Source organism: Diaphorina citri, unplaced genomic scaffold (genome assembly GCF_000475195.1).
Source record: "Diaphorina citri unplaced genomic scaffold, Diaci psyllid genome assembly version 1.1 scaffold187, whole genome shotgun sequence".
Taxonomy (NCBI): Eukaryota; Metazoa; Arthropoda; class Insecta; order Hemiptera; family Psyllidae; genus Diaphorina; species Diaphorina citri.
Window position 1 is genome coordinate 51,187 of NW_007377624.1, and position 25,498 is coordinate 76,684.

General features: G+C 38.3%; 2 protein-coding genes across 2 annotated transcripts; one reads left to right on the forward strand and one right to left on the reverse strand.

The window, feature by feature from the left end:
• Nucleotides 1–430: 430 nt before the first annotated feature.
• Nucleotides 431–3,012, forward strand: LOC103505632. Its single transcript, XM_008469986.2, has 3 exons — nt 431–688; nt 1,659–1,937; nt 2,669–3,012. Exons 1-3 carry the CDS (start codon nt 538–540, stop codon nt 2,914–2,916), a joined length of 678 nt encoding a protein of 225 aa, XP_008468208.1. The 5' UTR covers nt 431–537; the 3' UTR covers nt 2,917–3,012.
• A 43-nt stretch (nt 3,013–3,055) lies between these two features.
• Nucleotides 3,056–25,357, reverse strand: LOC103505645 (GTPase-activating protein CdGAPr-like). Its single transcript, XM_008470000.2, has 6 exons — nt 25,246–25,357; nt 24,357–24,587; nt 23,510–23,736; nt 3,940–4,082; nt 3,396–3,545; nt 3,056–3,064 (listed from the first exon to the last, which is right to left on the reverse strand). Exons 1-6 carry the CDS (start codon nt 25,341–25,343, stop codon nt 3,056–3,058), a joined length of 858 nt encoding a protein of 285 aa, XP_008468222.1. The 5' UTR covers nt 25,344–25,357.
• Nucleotides 25,358–25,498: the final 141 nt, after the last annotated feature.

Here is a 25,498-nt window from a genome sequence, read left to right on the forward strand (position 1 = left end):
CACGCTAACTAGGCTGGATCATGACGAGTGAAGTTTGATAGAGGGAAGACTAACAACGAAGGTCTTATCGTCCCGAAATCGAAGACAGGATAGGAGAAAGCCAGTTGATCCAAGGCGGGAACAGGGTAGAAGAAAGCCAGCCGTTCCGAGAAGCCTTATCAATATAGGATAAAATCCGTCCCGAGCGGGAATCGAACCCGCGACCAAGGCAGACGCGCTACCCTCCACGCTAACTAGGCTGGATTATGACGAGTGAGGTTTGATAGAGGGAAGACTAACAACGAAGGAGGAAGACAGGATAGGAGAAAGCCAGTTGATCCAAGGCGGGAATCGAACCCGCGTCCTACTGCTTACAAGTAGGTACAGCAAGCGCCGTGTAACCCTAGTCTTGCTAAAAACGTAGAAATACCTAGAGTACCAAATAATTCAGCCAGTTCATTATGAGATCGTTCCTTAACATTTTCCTTCGTTTAAAACTTGAACTTTCGGCCTCGAATTTTATGTCGCCTATTCACTTGCTCGCTATTTACTACTGTTATGACAAATTTGCTTCGATTGTCGCTTCACAAGAGTTTACTGTGGAACCCCAGGTTGGTGAAATGGAACAATATGGTGCTTAGATTTAGCCATGACGAACCCACACCGTCCTACCCCAGGAATCCGGGATGGATAAATAGACATGCTATAGGTAAGTTTGTTCTTCCAGGGTTTATACGCTTTTCCCGGAATGAAATTCCATGACTTTTTGGTCCATTTTCAGATTCCATGACTTTTCCAGGTCGCGTATAAACCCTGTTCTTTAGCAAGTGTTCAAGACGTTGGGACAAGACTACTTTAGAGACTGAGGTAGAAAGACACAAATAACAGGCTTTCAGTGACACGAAATTTCTCAGTTCAACTCAGTTTTAAAGTTATAGGTTCGAACTACTTTGTCAGCCTAGTTAGCTTGGTGGGTAGCGCGTCTCCTTTGTAAGCGCTAGGCCGATGGTTCAATTCCCGCCCGGGGCGAATGTTATCCTGAACGGATAATGTTCGTTCTCGGAACGGCTAGATTTATCTTACCCCGTTTTCCTTCTTTCTTCTTCAATTTCAAGACGATAAGACCCTAGCAGTTACAGTTCCCTCTATCAAACCTCTTGAAAAAGGAAAAAAAAAAAAGTATAACAAAAGTAGGTATCGACCCTAAAACGTCTCATTCACAGGTAACAGAGAAGTGGTAGGTCACGGTCGGAACGGTATAGCCGCTTACGGGGACAACGTCCTCTGCCCATTCCCCGCTATTCGATACAAAGTGTTCGACTCTGACCTTCTCCTGCGAACTACTTTGTCAGCCTAGTAAGCTTGGTGGGTAGCGCGTCTCCTTTGTAAGCGCTAGGCCGATGGTTCAATTCCCGCCCGGGGCGAATGTCATCCTGAACGGATAATGTTCGTTCTCGGAACGGCTAGATTTATCCTACCCTGTTTTCCTTCTTTCTTCTTCAATTTCAAGACGATAAGACCCTAGCAGTTACAGTTCCCTCTGTCAAACCTCTTAAAAAAAAAATCGCCTTAAAGAAATGCGAAAGCAGCTCTGAGCTACATTTTTCTCTCCTCTGACCACTCCTTTTGATGTCCGTATAACAAAAGTCGGTATCGACCCTAAAACGTCTCATTCACAGGTAACAGAGAAGTGGTAGGTCACGGACGGAACGGTATAGCCGCTTACGGGGACAACGTCCTCTGCCCATTCCCCGCTATTCGATACAAAGTGTTCGACTCTGACCTCCTCTTGCTACGAGAGAAAGAAAAGGGTCACTGGAATGCTCTGAGCAAGGAGGAAAAGAAAATGTTGTACCGCGCCAGTTTCCGACAGACGTTTGCCGAGTTCACCCGACACGGGGCGTACCCTGACACGGAATATTTGGGCGGTGTAGGACTGAGCATGGTTGTTATAGCGGGTAAGGCTTCGATTTTTCTCTTTTTGATCCCAAGGGCAAAGTTAAACCTAGACCCTTGACAAATGGAATGTGCCTGAAGGCATGTGATGTGTTACCCGACCCTACTAGAGGGAACACTTTAGACAAGACTAGTGAGCCTCCACTGATAGAGGGAGCTAATAACAACGGAGGTCTTGTAGTCCCGAAATCGAAGAGAAAAGGATAGGATTGGAGAAAGCCAGTCGATCTGAGAAGAAACTTTATCTACATATGTAGTACTTACTCCCCGGTAAATTTGGATAGTGATTATGTAAAGAGTCTTTGGTGCCTTTTCCCTAATTTCTACTCTTCAATTTCCCTACAAGCCCCTGTTTTCCTTCATAAGTTTAGTGTTTTTAATGGGAGCTAATAACAACGGAGGTCTTGTAGTTCCGAAATAGAAGAGAGAAAGGATAGGATTGGGGAAAGCCAGTCGATCTGAGAAGAAACTTTATCTATTTAGTACTTCTCCCCCCGGTAAATTTGGGTAGTGATTATGTAAAGAGTCTTTAGTGCCTTTTCCCTAATTTCAACTCTTCAATTTCCCTACAAGTCCCTGTTTTCCTTCATAAGTTTAGTTTTAAAAAAAAATAATAATAATTTACTTATTTCTAGCCCTTCCATTACGTTTTCAAGAATTTACTTTTCTAGCCTTTCATTACCTTGAGAAATTACCATTTTCCTCATCACCAACTTCCTCTCCCACTCCACAGTGTCCCTGTTCTACTACGCCTTTCTCAAGGCATTCTTCCTCCCTCCCCTCCCCACCACCATGACTCCGGAAGGCTGGGAGAACACGGTCACCAAAATGATTCAACTCCAATGGAATCCCATCACGGGGATGGCGTCCAAATGGGACTATGAAAACGATCGATGGCGCCCCGGATTTAAACCTTGGTTCCTGGACTATTTGCCCAAGAATTCGCCCCTGAGGGAGCTAACTCCTGAGGAGGGGTCTTAGGAAATTCAATTTGGGAGTGTGATAAGTTCTTGGATGTTTTCGGTGGTCAGAAGTAAAAGATTAAATAAATTGATTTCCTTATTCCGACACTTTGGTTAAAGATTTTTTTTTTTTTTTATGGCTCATCTGATTTTGGTGGTTATATCCCCTGCATTGCATTTTGGTCATTGTGTTGTGGGTCTGGATCCCTTGGAAAATCGACACACAGTAAACGCTCGTGAAGAGAAATCGAAGCAACTTTGTCAGAACAGTAGTAAATAGCTGGTAAGGTAACAAGTGAAAAGACGACAACAAAATTTTCGGAGCCTGGCCTACAGTAAAGGAGAAAATTTGAAATCAAGGAAAGGGACGGGCCCCTTCACCCTCTAGATACGGGCCTGTTGAGATTTTCATTTTCATTTTTTTTTTCTTTTTTTTTTTAACGGGGGAAAATGTTCAGGAAAGATCTTATAACGAACAATGTCTTCAAGTTCAATTACCTGATCTGGAGATGCACTGTCAATATATCTCAGATCACAGTTATCCGACAGTCTCTCTTCAAGACAGGATCTTCGTTTACTAGGAGATGGTGCCTCATCCTTTCCATCCTCTTCCCTCGGGAGTTGTAACTTGGGCTGACACTTGTCTTTCTGGAAAACAAAATTTACAACAAATTACAAATCATCATCATCAAACTACAAAGGCTAGGCCTTGTCGTTGAAGCCATTCTTCTTCTAGGTTTCCTTCTTTACAAATGTATTTTATTTAGACTGCCAGCGTAGGTCTCCTTATCGCTCTATGTGCCAATAGGTATGATAATACGTTCGAATATACGATAAAAATTCCTCTCTCTTTAAAAAGGGACAATCACTGAGGAAATATGTAAAGATCCTTAGACCTGACAGGTACACCTGATCAGTTCTAACTGTGTGCTCATCATGTATCAGGTAGACCAGATAGGCGGACCTGATCAGGTGTACCTGTCAGGTCTACCTGATAGCTTGAGCTTAACGTCCATAGATCAATTAGAGTGACGATACTTACTTTGGTAACAGTTTTCTCCTGGGTACTTAGCGGACTGCTGGTACACATTTGACTATTCTCCTCATCACTGAACAATCTCATTTCTGACTCCTCCAGCTCAAAGTTCACCTGTAGCTCACTGAGATCCAATGACATAGATAGACCTAGGAAACAAATCAACATGAACTTAGTCAATTAGGAATGGTCATTTATTTATTTATTGGATGAGTGTTTCACCGCCGTTTTTATTTCGTAGCGATGAAACAACTGCTACGTTAAACTCATGTGGTCTGTGTTGTAGCATGCCCATATAGCTCACTGAGATCCAATGACATAGATAGACCTAGGAAACAAATCAACATGAACTTAGTCAATTAGGAATGGTCATTTATTTATTGGATGAGTGTTTCACCGCCGTTTTTATCTCGTAGCGATGAAACAACTGCTACGTTAAACTCATGTGGTCTGTGTTGTAGCATGCCCATATCATTGTTCTGATGCTTGAGGACCCTTATATGCATTCTGGTCAGGACATGGAAAACAAAGTACATGTACTGACTGAGAACTAAGAATATGTCTCAGTACGTATAGAATCTACCCTATGATTATGACTTTGTCCCTAGTAAGACACCTGTGCATCAAACACATGAGCACACACATCAGATCTCACAGACATTCTGTATCCACAGCTCATATCGAGACTTGAGATTGAATTAAACAACATCAAAAGGTAACAGGTCTATCAAGGAAGTCGATTTCCGTCACTCATCATCCCATACGAGAGATTGAGCACAGAGGTCAAGTCTTTATTATTTACTCGCTATATTGATACAATTGAAACTGTGAACGTGCACAGTAGAGCGCACAAACAACACAATTGATTTTCAGGGGAAAATCAGTGCCGATAATAAAAGGGGGTACCCGAACCAGGACTTTTTGATATCTTTGCTCGCTCATTTAACAACAGGATTTATACGCTTTTCCCGGAATGAAATCCCATTACTTTTCCTGGGTTTCCAGGTCGCCTATATTAAACCCTGCGCAAAGGAATACATTATGACATGAGTGTATGTATTTTTATACTATCATTATGTACCATGTAGACAACTTTATTTTATAACAATTACATCAGAAGTCTGTCTGATAATAGCACAGTATAAAGAGATCAAGTCTTCTTTCTACGAAAAAGGTAAATTTAGTTGGTAGAAGATCTCATTAGCTTCTGTCTGATATTCGAACAACGCGCATAGTTCTGTCAAGTATTTGAGCGATATAAAAATACCCATGTGTATATCGAAGCTTGTCGGGAAAAAACTGACAAAATACCTCTGGAGATATAAAGTTTGGGAACAAAATTGCCTGGAATGTGGACGACAAAAAAGTTTGGCTTTCATCTTTCATCACATTCTTCTCAAAGTTTTGAGTAAAAAAAAGTGTAGGTAAGTCGATAAGTGTAAGTACATAGCTATTTCCAGAGTAAATGGAAGATAGATAATCCAAACGTGGCTTTTAAAATATCCGGTTCTAAATGCCGCTTATGTTTATTAAAACTCTTGCCGTATAATTCTGAATCTAGATTATCCGTGAGTGATTATGATCTACTTCATAATATACAGGGTGGCCTCTAATAGAAAATGGTGATGAATTGGACGTAAGTATTCCTGGTTGTTATTCGGCGTTTCCAAAACAACATCCATATGAATCACATAAATGTAAAATGAGAACCACTTACTTTGTTGTTGATGGTTCAAAATCAGGTTTCGGAATTGAACATCAGTCAAAGACGTCTATTTCTGAAAGCTACATCCACTGTTTTAAAGATCAACTTCAGCTTTAAATTTCTGTCTCTAACTCTAGAGATGGTCCATTCTGTATGCTAAACTTTTTTTTACATAATTGCAGCGCCAGCATTTCTAAACCAATCATAATCACTGCCGCTGATGTAATCCTAAATGGTAACTGTCAGAGAGATAAATATCAATATCCGCATTTATCTATAAAACCAAGCAAACAACTTTACTACCAAATCGCCTATAACCAACTATCAAGTCAGGTGACCTGCATTTAAGTTTGAACATGGGATGTTTATGATCTAATCAGAACTATACAAGTCTAGGGCTAATCTAGATATCAGCTAATAGATCACGAACTTTTTTTAATCAACTCGCCATTGTTCTTACGAGTACCTTATATTATTCCAAGTGGAATCTGTGCCAAGTGGATTAGATAATATTCATATGGGTGCACGTTGTGTGCCAAAGTTCTGATTGGAATCACAGGTTTCTTTAAGGCACATGGGCGGATTGAACAGAAATTCAAATAGAAATTAATTAAGCTGTTAAAAATAGATTTAAATGTAATACCGTTATAAGTAGGGCACAAAATGGGTTGACATTGACACAACTAGAGCTAGAGCATTCAAGTAATGATGCCACCTCTGGGCTCTGCTCTTTTGCCATTTGGCTACAACGGTTTCAAAATAAAATGTACCACAATGGCCACAATACAATAATAGGCCTAAGAAAGTAAACAACAAGTTTACAATCATAATGGAAGACAATAATGAAATAGAGGAAAAGCAAATAAACTCTTATCAAAAAATGTCAACACCAAAACTGGCACCACCTTACAACCTATCACAAAATCACCACATTGGTGTGAAAAAGTGTCCTTTGTTTTGTCGAAGCAAAAGTCAACGAAACAACGTTATGGCACTTTGGCAGGCGATGTTTTAAACTTTGTTTGAACTACTTGATAACATACTAGGTCAGATAAGTATCCGTAAATTTGTCAAGTGTCAATCTGGTGTGAAAAAGTGTCCTTTGTTTTGTCGAAGCAAAAGTCAACGAAACAACGCTTTGGCAGGCGATGTTTTAAACTTTGTTTGAACTACTTGATAACATACTAGGTCAGATAAGTATCCGTAAATTTGTCAAGTGTCAATAGAAGTTCAGGGCTAGCACTCAGACTTGTTTACAAACAATCATCTCCGCCTTGATAAAAATTGGACAGTGTCCATTATTGAACATCACCTACCCTAATGTACGAGTATTTATATGAATTTCTAATCTCCTTAAACTGAACCAAGACCTCTGCGTAAGGTTCTTGAGCTTGACGGAAAATGGAAAAAATGAAGCTGACAGTTCTAGATTGTTGACGAACTTTAAAGTCTTCTTGGCGTGACCTTCTCAGACAAAACGAAAATATGTCTCGGAATCTTGAGAATGTTTTTCAACGTGTTCGCATCGTATAGAAAATACTCAGCTTCTTTTTCTGATCGCTTTGACCCTCTCTTTTCCTCTTTCGTAATTTGCTGATCTCAGTTGAAAAAAAAAAAACTTCAATTAGCCTAGCCTGAAAATGTGAAGAGGTTTTTGAACTCTTATTGTTAGTACTACCTAGGTACTTAGATTTTATCTGAAGATAAGGTACTTTCAATACAAAGAAAACTTAATTTGTGAACACTGGAAACTTAGGGTGAACTTCCCTAAATTTACTTACTTACTTTTGATCTCTTTGATGTGTAGATTTGTAGCTTTCTTAATAGTCTGTGAGTACCTACCTCCTTCTTGTTTTCGTAAGGAGGTAGTTAGTTGAGTTGGTACGGTACTTTTTACTTTTGTTATACTTAGGAATAAAAATAATGTTTATAGGTACCTATCTCATCAGTAGTCATCAATGTTCACAAATTTTCCGAAATACACCTGAAGTTTTCCCTGTCTCACCACGTACTCTAATGTACGAGTATTTATATGAATTTCTAAACTCCCTAAACTGAACCAAGACCTCTGCGTAAGGTTCTTGAGCTTGACGGAAAATGGAAAAAATGAAGCTGACAGTTCTAGATTGTTGACGAACCTACAATTAGGTATAGAGAGGGTAGTCCAATCATAACGTTTTGGGGTTCAATAATTCGCTGACATTATCAAAATGAATTCTTGAATAAGACCTCCTGAGGCTTTTTGATAAAACGGCACTTTGCTTTTCAATACAATAATTGCAATGCAAATTGAATCAAAAAGAAATATTGAGATCTAAACGTTATAAAATCTCACAAAGGGCAAACATTATCTACATTCTACATCTATGTTTTAATGAGCACCTCCTACCTGTAATCACAAGTACATTACTATCTACAAGCTTTTCAATACAATTGCAATGCAAATTGAATCAAAAAGAAATATTGAGATCAAAACGTTATAAAATGTCACAAAGGGCAAACATTATCTACATTCTACATCTATGTTTTAATGAGCACCTCCTACCTGTAATCACAAGTACATTACTATCTACAAATCTACATCTACGAGTAGGTACTTTTAATGAATCCATCAAAAATGTACATCTACATCTACTTTTTAATCAACCCATCACAATGAACATTAATAACAAGTGTATATAAAACCCAGCACAAACGTCAACTCTGTCCTATCTTGCCAAGATGCATCCGTCTGCCACAGTTGAGACGTGACTTCAAAACCTCATCATTTCTAGTGCTTATGCAAGTGACTTAATTAGAGTCTATCACTGCAAAATTTGTTGAGAACAATAACTTGGAATGCACTCTAAAAACTTGGACTCAGAATTCAGATCCTAAATATTGGTCAAATCACCAATAACGCTTGCAGTGACTGAAATATGTTAACATTAACAACCATAGAATTCTTGCAGGGGGTTCATTTACAATTCGTTTCGCTTATAGAACAACATTGTATCCACAACCTCGAAGGAAACTGCATGGAAACAACTCAGAGATTGGTATCTTTCTTTCATCACTGCGATGACGATTTACCAGTCTCAAACCACTTTCATCGATGTGATTTATGTGGGCTTCTTGCAGGGGGTTCATTTACAATTCGTTTCGCTTGTAGAACAACATTGTATCCACAACCTCGAAGGAAACTGCATGGGAACAACTCAGAGATTGGTATCTTTCTTTCATCACTGCGATGACGATTTACCAGTCTCAAACCACTTTCATCGATGTGATTTATGTGGGTTGTACTTAACAAGAGACAAATTGGAAAGACCAAAACAAGTCCCAGAACACCAAATTAGGACTTTAATGTGATACAAAGCAAAAGAACATGACAAATGATGATATCCTGGTACTTAATGTACAAATTTATCAGGATTATCATATAAGTAGGTAGGTACCTTTAGACTGACAGAGTATCTCTCTCAAATCCACAAACTCTACAAGATTCCATAAAAAGTAAAAGATAATGGATCTTGTGGCTCAACCAAATATAGATTGTTAAACAAAAGAAATGTCAACAAGATTCTAACTGAGATTGGAAAACCCATATGATTACGGGTCTTCTTGAGCTTTTGAACCTCCATGGAAAGCCCCAAGAACGTAAGTAGGTAAGTAAGTACTTTCAATATGTAGGTACAACAATAAGTACCTATGTATTAAGTAAAACCATATAAAAATGGTCATTTACCTACCTACATTAAGGACATACATATTTCTTTCATACTTATTTTGTCTCAACATAAAGATACTTAGGTTTGGTCTGTCTTCAGGATGAGTAGGCATCTCCTTAGAAAGCCCCAAGAAAGTAGGTAAGTAAGTACTTTCAATATGTAGGTATTAAGTAAAAACATGTAAAAATGGTCATTTACCTACCCACATTAAGGACATACATATTTCTTTCATACTTATTTTGTCTCAACATAAAGATACTTAGGTTTGGTCTGTCTTCAGGATGAGTAAGTAGGCACTACAATTAATAAGTACACTGTGCGTACGTGTATTGTACGTAAAGTAACCAAGTCTACAATGGAACTACACAACTTACAACTTGATCAAAGTTACATCCAAGATCCAAGCATGTACTTTCTATTTCTGATGAGCATAAGAAAGAGGAATTTGGTCCGAAGTCACGACAGATTCGTTTTCTAAATGTGCAAAAGACCTGAATATGCCATCACAACTACATTATTTGAAAACAAACGTACCACAAAGTGGTAAAGAGAGACAAAAAACTACCGAAAGGATTATTTATTAGCCTGGACTCGATTTGAAGATAAGATAGGTATTGTGGCAAAAAATGTCCTTCGAAGTTCGCGGTCAAATCTTGTTTCTCTTTTCAAACTTGCAATTTTCAAGACATATTGCAACAAAAAAAGTTGAACAATACCTACTTACTTACTGAACTGGTTTTTGCGTTCAGCCTACTTTTGCAAAATCCGCGACAGTTCAGTCAAGAGTCACAAATTCACAATGGCAGACTTAAGAGACTGACAAGCGACCAAGGAGAATACTAATCTTGTACTATGTAACCAGACAACCAATAAAATGCTTGTGGGTAAGTACTTATGTGCATAAGTAGGTAAGGGCAAAAAGGTAAGTAATTTAGTTTGTGTCAGACTTAAGAGACTGACAAGCGACCAAGGAGAATACTAAACTTGTACAATGTAACCAGACTATTACTATGTAACCAGACAACCAATAAAATGCTTGTGGGTAAGTACTTATGTGCATAAGTAGGTAAGGGCAAAAAGGTAAGTAATTTAGTAAATCAATGAAACACCAATATTTTTTATATTTTCAGCAAATCTAAGTACCTAAGCCTACTTACCTAGTTGGGTTTTACTTATTGTCTCTTCATTATTTTCATTCAAATACTCAAGAAAATTCAATATGTCCCTAGTTACAATAAGGACTTTAGTAATACTTGGTCATTCCTATTACTTATGCATATGAATGCAGACACCTATAAGTCCTATAACAGGCAGAATACTTGGTCAAGTAAACTAAAAAAGAATAAATTTATTATCATTCTAAGTAGGTAGCTAACTAGTTTGCTGTTCTTTCGAATGACAGATTGATCGGTTTATTGTTTGTGAGTTCTCAAGTAGGTATACCTACCTAACAGGCCATAATACATAATTCACATACGGTTTGTTTACGTGCTTAAGACCAATATCATATTCGACCTGAATTGTATACCAAATTTAATAAAAGCAGAACCAAGTTTATTGCTTAAATCAAATTCCTATAACTGTTCACATTTACTGTTGACTTTAATTATTATTTCTTTCGTGTCTAATGACAAGCTATCAGACTTGATGGCGCTTATTCTTTGTACGCATTTTGAATTGAGTACCTACTTATAGGTATCAAGTATCAAGCGATCATGGTGTTTGTAAGTAATAGTAGGAAAGTTTTCCACGTAAAATCTACTACAGTCAAACCTAGATAGGTATAAGAGAAAATAATGGTGGTTCCCTAGCTTCTCTTATATCCAGGTTCGACTCAATTCTCTTACCTCATAAGTAGGTAAGGAACTGTTAGAATAAATTGAATAATTAGAGGGGAAAACTACTTTACATAAAGGTATTCATACAGGGGGAAAAGGTGACAAAAGTGACAAAATTAACCAGGAAAACAAGAGCACACATTCGAGCGTAACCTATTGAGGAAAAAATATGGATCCCAACTAACCCGGACCCTAGGAAAAACCATTGAAAAAACGATCGAAGCCAAAAATACCTAGGATAACATCTAGGGTTAGAAGTATCAAAAAAAAGGTGACAAAATTAACCAGGAAAACATGAGCACACATTCGAGCGTAACCTATTGAGGAAAAAAATATGGATCCCAACAAAACTAACCCGGACCCTAGGAAAAACCATTGAAAAAACGATCGAAGCCAAAAATACCTAGGATAACATCTAGGGTTAGAAGTATCAAAAGTCAAAATTATATTCGTCTTGATACACGCCGGGCGGCGCTTCGAGGTCTTGACGTTCGCGCGCCTCCCGGCACACTTGATTTGACTTGATAGCTACTCAAGATATCGTAAGCAAACAAAATGTTAAACAGCTAAAGCCGGAAGACTGGAACTTGGTCCAAACCAGGCAGCACCTGACATCAGGTATACGCATCAAGGCCCAAGATACACCTAAAGAACCAGGAACCTTACGAGCAAAACTATATCTTGTGTAAGTAACTGACCTAAGTATAAACCTACAAAACCTATTCTGTAACTGGACTATAAACAGGGCCAGCCTGCCCCGGTTCACAGCCTAACCGGGGCTAAGTCCAACAAGGATCCTCTCCTTGCAACAATATTTCACAAAGAATAATACTAAATTTCCCGGAGGGAAAAACTGCTGATTCCGGGTCTTGTTGCGTAATATGATCAGCATTTCATCAAACTTACCTGACAGTTTTCTTCAAAACCTATGGTTGCAGCACTTACCTACTCATGTTCGTCAGATTCTAGTGACACAGGAGGGAGATCTCAAGAAACTGAGTGAAACAGCGTGGTAATGATAATGCGCTTTACAAAGGATCTGTCACAAAGACGAAAATTTTGCACTCGTATTTCGATATGGTTTCAACGGGCTACTTCCTAGTGCCATCTTTAGTAGATGTAACTAACTACCTTCCCCGTTTACTGCAACCATAGCAGTATAGCCGATAGTCCAGTAGAATTCTGGAGGTTGGTGATTCATGTCCAAGTCATAAAATTTAACAGACTGCACTTCTCGAGGAACGAAATTTGTGATAACAACAACCATTCATGCTTATTTTCTGTTGTTCAACTGTATGGTACAATAGTCCTTGTGTAAATACTTTGCACTTGTGTATTACACAAGTCGTGGTGTGTTCCTCAGTACACTGCACTCTCGTGTAAGTCAATAGTCCTTGTGTAAATACTTTGCACTTGTGTATTACACAAGTCGTGGTGTGTTCCTCAGTACACTGCACTCTCGTGTAAGTCATCTCCAACTGCAGACACCTCAGAGACAAAACACATTCACATCTATGAACGCCTATATCTAGTATTGATAACTATTTCCCCCTAGAAAGTACAAAGTCCTCACTATCTTCATGGTATTTGGTATATGATCCTACAGAATAAGGCAAAGTCCCATACTTACAGCCTACATGCATGCAGCAAGTCCATTTGGCAACAGTCCATCATCCCCAGTTCAAATGGATTTAAGTCAAATGTTGGTGAGATAAGAGTAGGGAACGAATAGGTATACCTAGAGAAGAGATACTTAGTTACATGGGAAGGAAGAGGAAGGAAAGAAAAATTCAGCTGTAGAAAAAAGAACCGATCATATCTACTTACTACTTAAAAGACACTAAAAAACTAAAATACACAATGAACACTTTTTTAAGTTGTTAGGTAAGTAAGTAGGTACACAATAAAAGTCCCTTCTAAATTAGGCAAGTACTTACCTACTTTTTTGTTTCTTGTGTTTTACTTTTATTTCTAGTTTAGGTATGTAAATAAAAACTATACTATTTCACGGACTTAAAAAAGGCTGGCAATTTTTCTTTAGGTGCCTACAGTCCCTTTTGAAACATACATATGTGGGCAATGGGCATAAGGAAAGAATCACATTTCTCCTAAGTATATTTACTATTTACAGTGCTATCTTACTTACAACTTCAAAAACATGAAACCGAGAGTAATAAAATCAGACACTTTACAAAAAAGTTAAAATTCCCTCGGGGAGTGTTTAACGTTTAAAATAAAGTCCCGAAGTGACCTGTTCGACAACACACATATCAACTGTTCTTCAACAGGTGAATCAAATATTCCTCAAATGATTCAACTGATAAGTCTCATCACCTTAAATATTACACGTTGTAGTAAGCGAAGCCTTGGCCCATGAACAAGTCCCAAGGAATGGTGAGTGTAGACACTTTGGTCAGGGTGGCCGACTTGGGTGCCTTCACCGGCGATCAGACCAGATTGAGTGATGAGGGAGGCGTCTAACACTGGAAATATGGAGTGAAACAGGTGGAAATATGGAGTCAAATAGGTGAACATGTTATGTATGTACAAATGGAAATGCCATGTATTGTAGTCAATGCTCCCTATTTTAACGTTACATTGTGACATAAAACTGCTGAGTTCTAATTGACAAGCAGGCACCTATACATATGCTTATTTGGTGTAATTTTATCAAGATAAATCGTACCTTATGTGAAATAACTTAAACAAAAATATTCTGATCTCAACTTCATTTAAGCTTATTGTTGTTGATGTTGAAGTGTTTGGTTTGGGTCCCAAGCGTAGTTATTGCCGAAGGCACTCTGTCATTTAACGCTGATATCATTAGTCCCCTTGCTGAAGAGTTAGCAAAGGTTGAAGTGAAGGGCATCCACTCGTAAAATTTTGTAGCCAAAACCAAATGTCAGCCCAAAAGCGATCACCCTAGGGCTGATTGAGGGCTGACAAAAACGCCGACCCCGTCTGTACACCGGTAAAAGGCGAAGAAAAGGAAGATCATTAGCTGAACAAATTCAATAAATCCTCTTGAACTTTAATAATAAAATAAATATAAGCTAACCTGCTAGTGTTATTAAATCATGAAGTCAAGATCTTGAGATGATGTAACACCAGGTTGAGATTCCAAAAAGAGTTGATTGAAACTGTTAGCATACGAAATGAATGCAAAAAACGCCGACCCCGTCTGTACACCGGTAAAAGGCGAAGAAAAGGAAGATCATTAGCTGAAAAAATTCAATAAATCCTCTTGAACTTTAATAATAAAATAAATATAAGCTAACCTGCTAGTGTTATTAAGTCATGAAGTCAAGATCTTGAGATGATGTAACACCAGGTTGAGATTCCAAAAAGGGTTGATTGAAACTGTTAGCATACGAAATGAATGCGTTGTTAGCATAACCAAATAACCATATAAGGGACTCCTGCAGAGAGTATGGGTAAAAGTTGCGAATATGCTTCTCAGTGCCAAAGTAGGACCTAATTCATTATTTAAATGAATGCGTTGTTAGCATAACCATATAAGGGACTCCTGCAGAGAGTATGGGTAAAAGTTGCGAATATGCTTCTCAGTGCCAAAGTAGGACCTAATTCATTATTTGCCTTTGCCCCATGGTAATCTTAGTGATATAGGTTCGTTGCTCGAGTATGATGCAAAATCATTAGCCAGTTATTTTATGCAAGAAATGAAAAGGTTTACTAAAAAAACTGAGTTTGGTATTTCGTACTTTTGAATAAATAGGCTCTATCATAAATATTTGTTGATTTCTACCAATAACAGTAAATTAATTTCTAGACTCTAATTGACTACAAAGTCTGTTATTTGTAGGCTCTTTGATTTTGTTTGCACGAGTTCAGAACAATGGTGACTTAGCCTATGGGGCTTTGCTACTTGATAACGCAAGCAAGCTCGGTTTTTGGGGGATACTTGTTGGAATTTAGGGATTTACTTACTTTTGGTGCGAAAGGCTCTATCATAAATATTTGTTGATTTCTACCTATAACAGTAAATTGATTTCTAGACTCTAATTGACTACAAAGTCTGTTATTTGTAGGCTCTTTGATTTTGTTTGCACGCGTTCAGAACAATGGTGACTTAGCCTAGGGGGCTTTGCTACTTGATAACGCAAGCAAGCTCGGTTTTTGGGGGATACTTGTTGGAATTTAAGGATTTACTTACTTTTGGTGCGAAAATCAAGTTCGAGTAGGTAGTTTCATTTTTGGTGCCTCCTTAATTTTAATCATGTGATACTGATAACAAAGGTTTTAGCAGTTAGAATGTAAAGATGGAATCTATATGAACAAAATGCTGGCTCTTAAGTTCGTGCTAAGCATAGTCTCAAGGCATTTGATTGGTCAATTTTGACTTGAAACTGATCTAAGAACGATCATTCTTGTTCATAAATACGAGTGTAAGGTGTTATGCCTTCATTAGCAATCATCTTTCTACCATGTTTACTTCACACCGATATACTTGGAGATCGGTCTAGCCTAATATACAGATGGTGTTATGCCTTCATTAGCAATCATCTTTCTACCATGTTTACTTCACACCGATATACTTGGAGATCGGTCTAGCCTAATATACAGAGTGTTATGCCTTCATTAGCAATCATCTTTCTACCATGTTTACTTCACACCGATATACTTGGAGATCGGTCTAGCCTAATATACAGATAAGTGCTTGATGTCTGCTCTTCCTCGAATATGTCTTGATCTCGCGTCCCTAGGATCAGCAAATCCTTTCAGCAAAACTGTGACTACGGGCCTGTGCATTCCAGCACACTTTACACATAACTCTTAGCAACCTGGTCCGGTGCAACATATAATAGAACAAACTATTCTACTCGCTTACCAACAGGTCAACAACCGTACTTGGTATTACAACCTAATAGACATTGATCTTCTTTTTGAAAATCTCTTGGTTACCTGGGGGACACTCTGCATAATGGCTTCAGTTATAAGCACTAAATAAGGTTCGCAAGAGAGTATTATGACAGCAAGGTGCATTCTAATATCAAAATCTTGATGACCATTTATAGTCAATGCACCTAGTTAGTGCACTTGTGTTTATAGAAAACATGCATAACATTGAAATCCTTGCAGTCCTTTCCGAGAAAAGTGTCCGTTTATGAATCAGAGTAACCGTTTCATCATTTTAATCGATATGTCCGTACGTTTTAGGAGATAGTTTAAACCTGAACCATCTGGATTCTGGAAGTACGTTTACCTAATCGAATTCCAGTTTAACGTGCTCTCACTTCGTTAGACGGTGCATTTGAATTTGACCGGAGGAATTTCTCGTTCCAGCCTGTGGGTTTATGACTTGGAAATTATCACTTTGCCATATTTTACGACTCCATGTGTAATTCAGAAGCACCATGTCTGGTGTTCCTATATGAAGATTTACAATAGACGCAAGCCGTCAGTGGCGTGGCCTTTATTTCAGCTAGGGTAGCACTGCTTTCTTTTCACTTTATGAGGTTTTTCTCACCCCCTACTTACCACCATTTCAGATAGGGTAGCACTGCTTTCTTTCCACTTTATGAGGTTTTTTCTCACCCCCTACTTACCAGACCACGTAGGTATCGAAAATGGTGATTGTTCAACCTGGATTATAAGATTTATAAGACCATCAGTAGATCGGCATACTGTATTTTTTTTTTTTTTTTTTTTTTTCCCACCGTTTTAATTTCGTGAAAAAACTGCTACATTAGACTCGTGTAGTCTGTGTCGTAGGGTGCCCATCCCGTAGTATGCCTCTCATCAGATGGGAGATAAGAGACATAATACTTCCCATACTGATACATTAGACTCGTGTGGTCTGTGTCGTAGTATGCCTCTCATCAGATGGGAGATAAGAGACATAATACTTCCCATTTAGGTGCTGGGTCAACACGAGAACACCAGAAAGCAACCCTTTGAAATATTTGCAATCGAGTGCAAATTTTTTCGATGGTGGAATTCGAACCGTGTGTGTTGGTTTATAGTGTTCCCTTTTGAAAATCTCACGTCACGCCTCTGATAAACCATGTACGGGTAGGTACTAGGTATAACCATAAAATGTATTTTAAATGTATAATTCTAGATGGTACATAACCAGGGCCTTTTCCTTTGATTCCAGGTGCATTAAGACGGGCAAATGCCACACACCATCCTGTGAGTATGGCAAGTACAGCGCCAAAGTGGGAAGATGCCCACGGCAAAACGAAAAGTCCAGATTCTTCTAAAACCCCTCGACCTGAGAGTATTTCAGTGCCATTCAACTAATGCTAAGACTGTATGGAGATAGTGAGTGTGGAGAGAATTAAGAAAAGAGTGAGTGAGTGAGAGAGAGAGAGCCGAGAGACAAGACACAGACAGACAAACGGTCAAACAAACAAAGAAGGAATCCTAAATTATTAATATATCTACCTATCTAATAGAGCAGTTGCAAATGGGTAAAAATTATTAATAAATGGTCGATTCCTATGTAAAAAGTTGTAAAAAATCCAAATCTGAGGTCAAAACTTTGAAAAAAAAAACTGTAAAAGGTCGAAAATTCGATTTTCATTTTCCGTTCTAATAAAAGAGTTCAAAGATGTGTGACGTCAGACTTCAGGCAGTTGCCTCGCTAGGTAGCGCCAGTATGCAAGCCCTTTTATGGTCTAGGTGTGCAATAAGGAAGGATTTTGCGAAAATCTAAACCGATCCTGAGATATGATCGATTTTTGATCGCTAAAATCTCCATAAGAAATACACAGAGTGCAGAGACTGCGGGATAGAAAACTTTTCCTCGCTCGCCTAATATTTGAGTTTCGTTTATGTTTTTAGTTTGATAACTACAAGTTCGGCCATGCCTTTTCCACAAGTTTGGCCATGCCTCGGGATGAACTAGCGGGATTCCGGAGCGAAGCGACGGAATTATTAATATATCTACCTATCTAATAGTCTAATAGAGCAGTTGCAAATGGGTAAAAATTATAAATAAATGGTCGATTCCTATGTAAAAAGTTGTAAAAAATCCAAATCTGAGGTCAAAACTTTGAAAAAATAACTGTAAAAGGTCGAAAATTCGATTTTCATTTTCCGTTCTAATAAAAGAGTTCAAAGATGTGTGACGTCAGACTTCAGGCAGTTGCCTCGCTAGGTAGCGCCAGTATGCAAGCACGCTTGCGGAGGAGCAGAAAGAAATGCGCAGAAACTTATGCGCACAAACACATTAATATGTTGCCTGCGAGGGAGCTTTGCTCGGGACATTTGATGTGACGTCATCGTGTATGGGAGCGTGTGCCATGACGTCAAAGTTCACGATTTACCGGTATTTTTTAAGTCGATTTATCTCGGGATCTAGAAGTCGTAGGAGGAAAAGAAAAATTCCGTTGGTCCTCATTTTTCCTGCTCTATGACTTTGAAACATCAATCAAGTAAGCGGAACTGTTCTATTATGTCTCGATACCTATCTAAAGTTTCCAAAATATTCTACTATTGGCACTATATTAGGTATTTGTATTCAAAAGCTTAGTTCTAAGTCATTTTCATCTTCTACCTATTAACCTGCTCTTCTAACTTTTCTATTGTGTTTATAATGCATTTTACTATTTATTTTCTTCTGCATTTATTTAAAGAAGTGGTTACTGCGTTAACAGGCCAAACGGTTGATTCTTGGAAATTTAAGCCCACATTGGCTCAGAGCTTGATTTTCCAACTACGCTTTGACTTTTTGTCCTCCAATAAGAATGTCCTTGACCTGTCATTTAGGCTGTACGCATTGTAGAGACACTTTTCTTCATCTTAATTTATTGTACTTTGTATATTTTTATGTATTTTTTATACTATTCAAATGAGGCTGACATGGAGGGCCACATTTACGAGATATGTGTTCTGATTTAAAGGGTCAATAAAACCTACTGTAGGTGCCTAAAAGTTTAGGTACGTCAAAAAGGTACCCACCTATTTTTAGGGGTTGTTACTAATAAAATATTATAAAATACAGAAAATCCCTAAAGAGAACACTGACCATAATGAGGTCACTTGGAATAGACGAATAGTTTACTAGTTCAAATTTGAAAACTCAACATGCGTGTAGGAAGCAGTATGATTGTGGAACTGGTATACCTACTATCATATCAGACCACACGAAATGTTTACAGGTTTACACACTGACCATAATGAGGTCACTTGGAATAGACGAATAGTTTACTAGTTCAAATTTGAAAACTCAACATGCGTGTAGGAAGCACATTGAAGAAGTTGATTTTTTTTTTTAATAATCATTCCGTAGACGCGATGTGAAATAAAAATAAAAGCCTACTTTTTTAACGCATCGAATCTAGCTCTAAATAAAACAGGAAGTATCAGACATTAAGACAATAGTGTGTCATTTTCAATCATGATACCTAATTTCCTTTGGAGTTCCTGAGAACCAAAAGAACAAGGGTGATAATGAGATGTGTTCCAAGAAATGCATAAACTGCTTCAAATTTGGTATAGGAGGTTATTCAAAAGATTCATAATGTTGCACATATCTCTAAGAACCCATGAATTCAATAAATGGATGAATGAAAAAGAGCAGCTTGATTGTAAGCTTTTTTTTTCGGCATGAGTTGAAGCTAGATTGGCCATAAACAACGCTTTTTTTGCTTTTCCAGTTAAATATCGCTGGTTTATGAGGTGATGTAATGTACAATTGCATGTGTATTGCTAATTTACCACTGTTTGCTCCGATCTCTGTCCTTGAGTGACTAGTGACTAACGTGTAACTTGTCTATCAGTTGTCACTCGAGACTAATACAGCAAGGTGTAAAGTAAATCTTCTAAATAATACCTCTAGTCTCCTGGAGAACTTTCTCCAAGTTATCTAGAATTTTGTTCAAATCCAAGGGTTTCTTTTGTTGATACAAACTTAGTAAGTGTTCTACAATGCTCATCGCTGGAGTAGACCAAGGACTACTGAAATATTTTCTTGGATGGAGAGCTTTAAAAGGGGGGAAAAACTTTTGAACACACAGCATGTACCTAAAATCAGCAGGTAAAAAAAATAAAACCCTGAGGTTAAAAACTCATTTTGGTAGATTGGTGTGACGGTATTATCTCCTCTACGAGTATTGCATTACAATGTAAATAGATGCCATGATAGTACGTCCAGTCCAGCCGAGCGTATCAATTCAGTTAAGTTGACGGGTTAATGTGCCCACTGATGAGATGAATTTCACAGACATGGGAGAACATCAAAGTAAGGAGAGAAAACAATTCACGTTTTATTTTTAGTCACATTAATTGGTGTGCTACTATCTTTTATTGATCAATACCGTGGCATTCAAACAGTTTTTACTTTCTATTAAGTACTTAATTGGAATATTTCGCTCGATTTTGGATCTGCAATTTAATATCGTTAAACATTTATCATTGGTCCTCGATCAAAACCAAGTGCAAAAGAAAGTAATGTAAAGACAGAAGCAAATTGTAATTATTATCTTTCTAAAAAAAGCCAAGACCCAGAGTTTATAATGCTCTTGATATAGTGAAAGTGCACGCCAAGGCTTCGAATAATTTAATGAAATGAAAAAAATATCCACTTCTACCGTGTTGCTTTAAAGTAGCTTAGTCACTTTGTACAGAAAATGCGTATCAAGCGAAATGAAGTTCGTGAAAATTGGCATTAATATGCCTTGCTACCTATACTACAACATACTTTAGGAGTACAAAAGCTCTAACATTGTGTACCTAAGTTGAATAAAAGTACTGAAAATCTAAATTTGATGTACCTACGTGTTAGTAGGTATATGTATGTATATGGTTTAATTTGTATGGTATATACTATATAGGTACTTCTGAGCTTTGCTAAAGCGCTGTTATCCGCACAAGTCACCGTGATTCGAACTGTGGAGGCAGCACTTTCTTTCTCAGCTCAGTCATGGGACTCTCCAAAAATAGGGTTGAGATTAATGCCAGCAAAGTCACCAAACCGAGGTCACCGAATACACGTATAAAAGCTGAAAAGGAGTGAAAAGCATATAGCTTCCATTAGTCCATATTCTCAAGCTAGCCATCAGCACTCACTATCAGGTATCAGCTAGACCTGACAGACGGACCTATTCAGCCGTACCTGTCAGGTCTACCTGATAGTGAGTGACTGGCCTTAGTTTATTGTCTTGTAGCGGTGCTGGCCAGAGAATATAATTTGTGTCAGTCTGGTTCCAATAAAATTTGAGAGCAGCAGCTCTCCGCTTTGCTGAGTTTTCATTAACACAGTCTTCATGTGTTGATTGATTGAAGTTGTATTGGAATTACACAGGCCTTATGCTGTGTTAATACAAATACTGAAAGAATTATAGATGCCCATCAGTTGCCCACAAAAAATACACACTTTAACGCTGCGCTGTAATACCTTTGATTGCGGAGGCTATTCCCTAGCCTACTGATGCTGCAATAAAAACCAATCAAGAATACTTGGGATTAAAACCAAACACGGAAAGGTACACATATGAACTTGGAAAAGTTCAAAATCACCATGACATTGACTAATCCCTTGATTTTGATGTTCTACTTAATGTCTCTAATAAAGTTTTGGGAGCATACATGATTGATCAAATAATCTTGAAGCTCGATCATTGCTGAAGTCAAGAATGTTTAATGACTTAACCCATTTGGGCTTGGACTTCATTTGGTCGTGTCTTTATGTACCTATCGCTAAGCCCTCCTTGCACCACACCGTATAATACAAAGCCACTTATTTGGAGTATTTTCCTTCTTCATTAAGAGCTGTCCGAAAGTGGGATTCATGGTTTCGAAAGCTGACGGTTGTCAACGCTAAGCCCTCCTTGCACCACACAAAGCCACTTATTTGGAGTATTTTCCTTCTTCATTAAGAGCTGTCCGAAAGTGGGATTCATGGTTTCGAAAGCTGACGGTTGTCAAAAGGAAGAATGCAATAGTTGGAATAACAACGGATTGTAATATGCTCAAGTACAGAATCATTTTCTTTGCTTGCTCAAGTAACCGCGAGTAACCTCCGTGTATTGTGTTGGATCGTCTCGTCTGTTAGCATATCGCTTTACATGACATCATTCCATGAGAGGGGGGCTATTGTCATATGGACACTGCTATGTGAATGGGTAAAAATTGTTTAACTACTTAATTTCTATTTTGATCTCTCGTATCTCTCCCACACAATACATCAAACCCGTACAAAGCTTCTTAATTTGATTTAGAGAAAAAAGTTGACGATGAAAGATGGTTTCACATGGCTTTCTCACTTTTAGGGCTGTTTCGCTTTCTCTACAGTTTAGATTCACTCCAGTAGCAAAACATCTGAATGAAAAGATCCGCATTGACAGAGAAGATAGTAGGGAAATATACGTAAAGAACGTTGATGTATTTACAAGGATTAAGAAGGAAAATAACTTGGACTTGAAATCTTGAAGTTGTTTCCATCTGAAGTTCCAATCCGTTTCCTAAGTAACATGCTATGATACTATAACGGTAACCTCGGTTACAGGGAAAAGACAAAGGCTTAATTAAATTAAGTCTTGCACAGGTGGATAATTTGTTTGTACCTCTACTTACTGTAAGCTCGTACCTCTACTTACAATAGAACTATAAATTGCTGGACCGGTAGCTAATTCACTACCGGCCTCCCGAGAAAAAGGATCCCTATGCGATCCTTGAGAACACCGGGGGCGATGGTTATGGGCTATGCCCAATTATTTATGCACGCCGCCAATCTCATGACTTGTAAATCTCATGTATGTAACTTATATCAGAAGCAATGCTGCTTGAGAACACAGAGAGGACACACCTCACTTAGAAGATAATTTTCTTCGTTTCTTCTGATAAGTGTGACTCTGAGGGATTCTTGTATCAACCTTACAGCCTACGCCATTATTAGTGAGCTTACTACTAGTTCTACTCCGTTCTTGGATTATTTCTTACTAGTCCAAGATGAGTTAGATGAGATAAATTTATGGAGAAGATATGCATGGCGTTTTTTGTATTTGCCTTCAGCACATGAATCTCTCCGCTAAAGTCAATAACTTCCTGGTGCCTCCAGTCATCCGAAAGCTTGCTGTATCGAGTCCATTGTGTGCCGGGTCCATTTTAGTTTAGGACTATTATTTTTAAACTTTATTGGTCATAATTCAATGAACACAAATACGATAAATTACCAACGAAGGGCGAAATTAGTAATATTAGGTAGTTCTTATTTATACTGCTCGCATTATTGCCTAGGCCCTAGGGCAATTTCTACCTTGTTGTTCTTATCTCGCTGATTTTCTCATTATTATTACTATTTTTCATCAAAGATGGTAGTCATATTTGAGCTCTTCCACCTAACCACTTTTCCTTACCTCGCGGATTTTTCTTATCAAAGATGGCGGCATAATACACCACCAGGAACTCGGTGACTACGGCCTGCACCCCCACGCCTTGCAACGCTGCCACACCGCCATACTCCAGCTCCTTACAGCGGAGTAGATTGGGGGCCCACACTATGGCAACGTTGCGCGCCGTCATGCCGGTCTTGTCGCCATGAGCGGCAACACGGGACAGATGACCGATGAGGTATTCGAGAGTTCTGTGAAAATGGAGATCAATATTATATTAAAACATAGAGGGATCAATATAATATTAAATGATACAGGGATCAACATAATTTTGAAAGATATGACTACCTAGTCGACGCACAATTATATCAATAAAGGAGTGCTCTATTGAACTGTTAGCATTTTATCAAGCACTTTAAGTAAGTATTCTATTAATAAAGATATAGCAAAAAAAATGGGGATCAATATGATATTAAAAAATATAACTACCTAGTCGACGCACTATTATATCAATAAAGGAGTGCTCTATTGAACTGTTAGCATTTTATCAAGCACTTTAAGTAAGTATTCTATTAATAAAGATATAGCAAAGGTTGAGTGCGAAGGGCATCCGGAGTCGGCGTTTAGCGTCAGCCTCTCAATTTATCAAGGGAAATTTCAGGCTGGTATCCTCCCTGTTTAAAGTCCCCCAGGCAGAAAGAATAATAGGTATCACGTTGAAATATTTTCATTTTTAATTTTTAAAATAATAATATTTTTATCGGGACAGTTACGATTAAAAATGATTTTAAATTGGTAAGCTTTCGATGCCACTCAGGACATCATCTTCAGACCAAGGTAGATGTTGACTCTATTCTATTCCTGCTCTTACCTATAATGGGGAGGAGGTAATTTCTCCACCGTTTCCCTCATCTGGGTCAGTTGGTCTTGTAGTTTGCTCTGTTGCACTGCGCCCACGAACGAATGATACAGCTGATATGTGCACAGAGGGTTAGGTAGCTCGCGAAAATACATTTTGAGCAAGGAGGCAACACTGTGTATGTCTTGAACTATCGTGTCGTCAGTGTACAGGTCCGGGATGCGATCCTCGTCAAATGTGTGCCTGGAAAGAGATGATTTTATGATTTAGATCGATTCTACTATGAGGAGGGATAACAATAATAATAGACTTTTGAGTGGAAGGTAACAATGCGATCCTCGTCAAATGTATGCCTGGAAAGAGATGATTTTATGATTTAGATCGATTCTACTATGAGGAGGGATAACAATAATAATAGACTTTTGAGTGGAAGGTAACGATGCGATCCTCGTCAAATGTGTGCCTGGAAAGAGATGATTTCATGATTTAGATCGATTCTACTATGAGGAGGGATAACAATAATAATAGACTTTTGAGTGGAAGGTAACCATGTAAAACCTAACCTTTAGATCTCCGTTATTAAGTGGTCAAATTCTCAAATAAATGAGGATAAAATTCCATGCCTCGGCTGGGATTCGAACCATTATTGACGCGCCTCCCAAAAAGCTTTATTTTGTCTCAGTAGTGCAGTGGTCACTAACATAACCTCAGTCGACCCATTTCATTGGCTGGAACGACTTAGGTTATGTTGGTGCACAGGCCAAGACACTCGCCCTCGCCTAGCCGTGAGTTCAATCCGAGCTGAAGCCGAGTGAATTTAATGCCCCTAAAATCATGAGCAGTTACGTATACAAATACGTTAAAACTCCACCAAAGAAATAAGCCTTATTATCACTCTCACCTTAACTTCTGAATATTCGAAGTCACTCCCGACAGGCGGTAAATGCCGTCGACAATTCCGTGGCTCTCGATGAACTCCGAACAGCATTTGAGTACCATGGGCACCTCGTGACCAGAGTGAAGTGATTACTTTGGAGGTAAACACGAGAAGCGAGAAGGTAAATTTTCACATTACGTGAAATGAGAAAACGGAACACAACGGGGTTTTTTCGCTTTGTTTGTTTTTACCATCAATTTTTCGCATAAAAATATTA

What these genes read in the sequence shown, in the direction of transcription:
- LOC103505632 (XM_008469986.2), top strand. Translation starts at nt 538, where the DNA reads ATGACAAATTTGCTTCGATTGTCGCTTCACAAGAGTTTACTGTGGAAC. An exon ending in GATAAATAGACATGCTATAG is followed by an intron (nt 689 to 1,658) that starts GTAAGTTTGTTC and finishes TCTCATTCACAG; the next exon opens with GTAACAGAGAAGTGGTAGGT. An exon ending in GAGCATGGTTGTTATAGCGG is followed by an intron (nt 1,938 to 2,668) that starts GTAAGGCTTCGA and finishes CCCACTCCACAG; the next exon opens with TGTCCCTGTTCTACTACGCC.
- LOC103505645 (XM_008470000.2), bottom strand. Translation starts at nt 25,343, where the DNA reads ATGGTACTCAAATGCTGTTCGGAGTTCATCGAGAGCCACGGAATTGTC. An exon ending in TTACCTCCTCCCCATTATAG is followed by an intron (nt 23,737 to 24,356) that starts GTAAGAGCAGGA and finishes CCATTTTCACAG; the next exon opens with AACTCTCGAATACCTCATCG. An exon ending in TGATAAGAAAAATCCGCGAG is followed by an intron (nt 4,083 to 23,509) that starts GTAAGGAAAAGT and finishes TTTGTTTCCTAG; the next exon opens with GTCTATCTATGTCATTGGAT.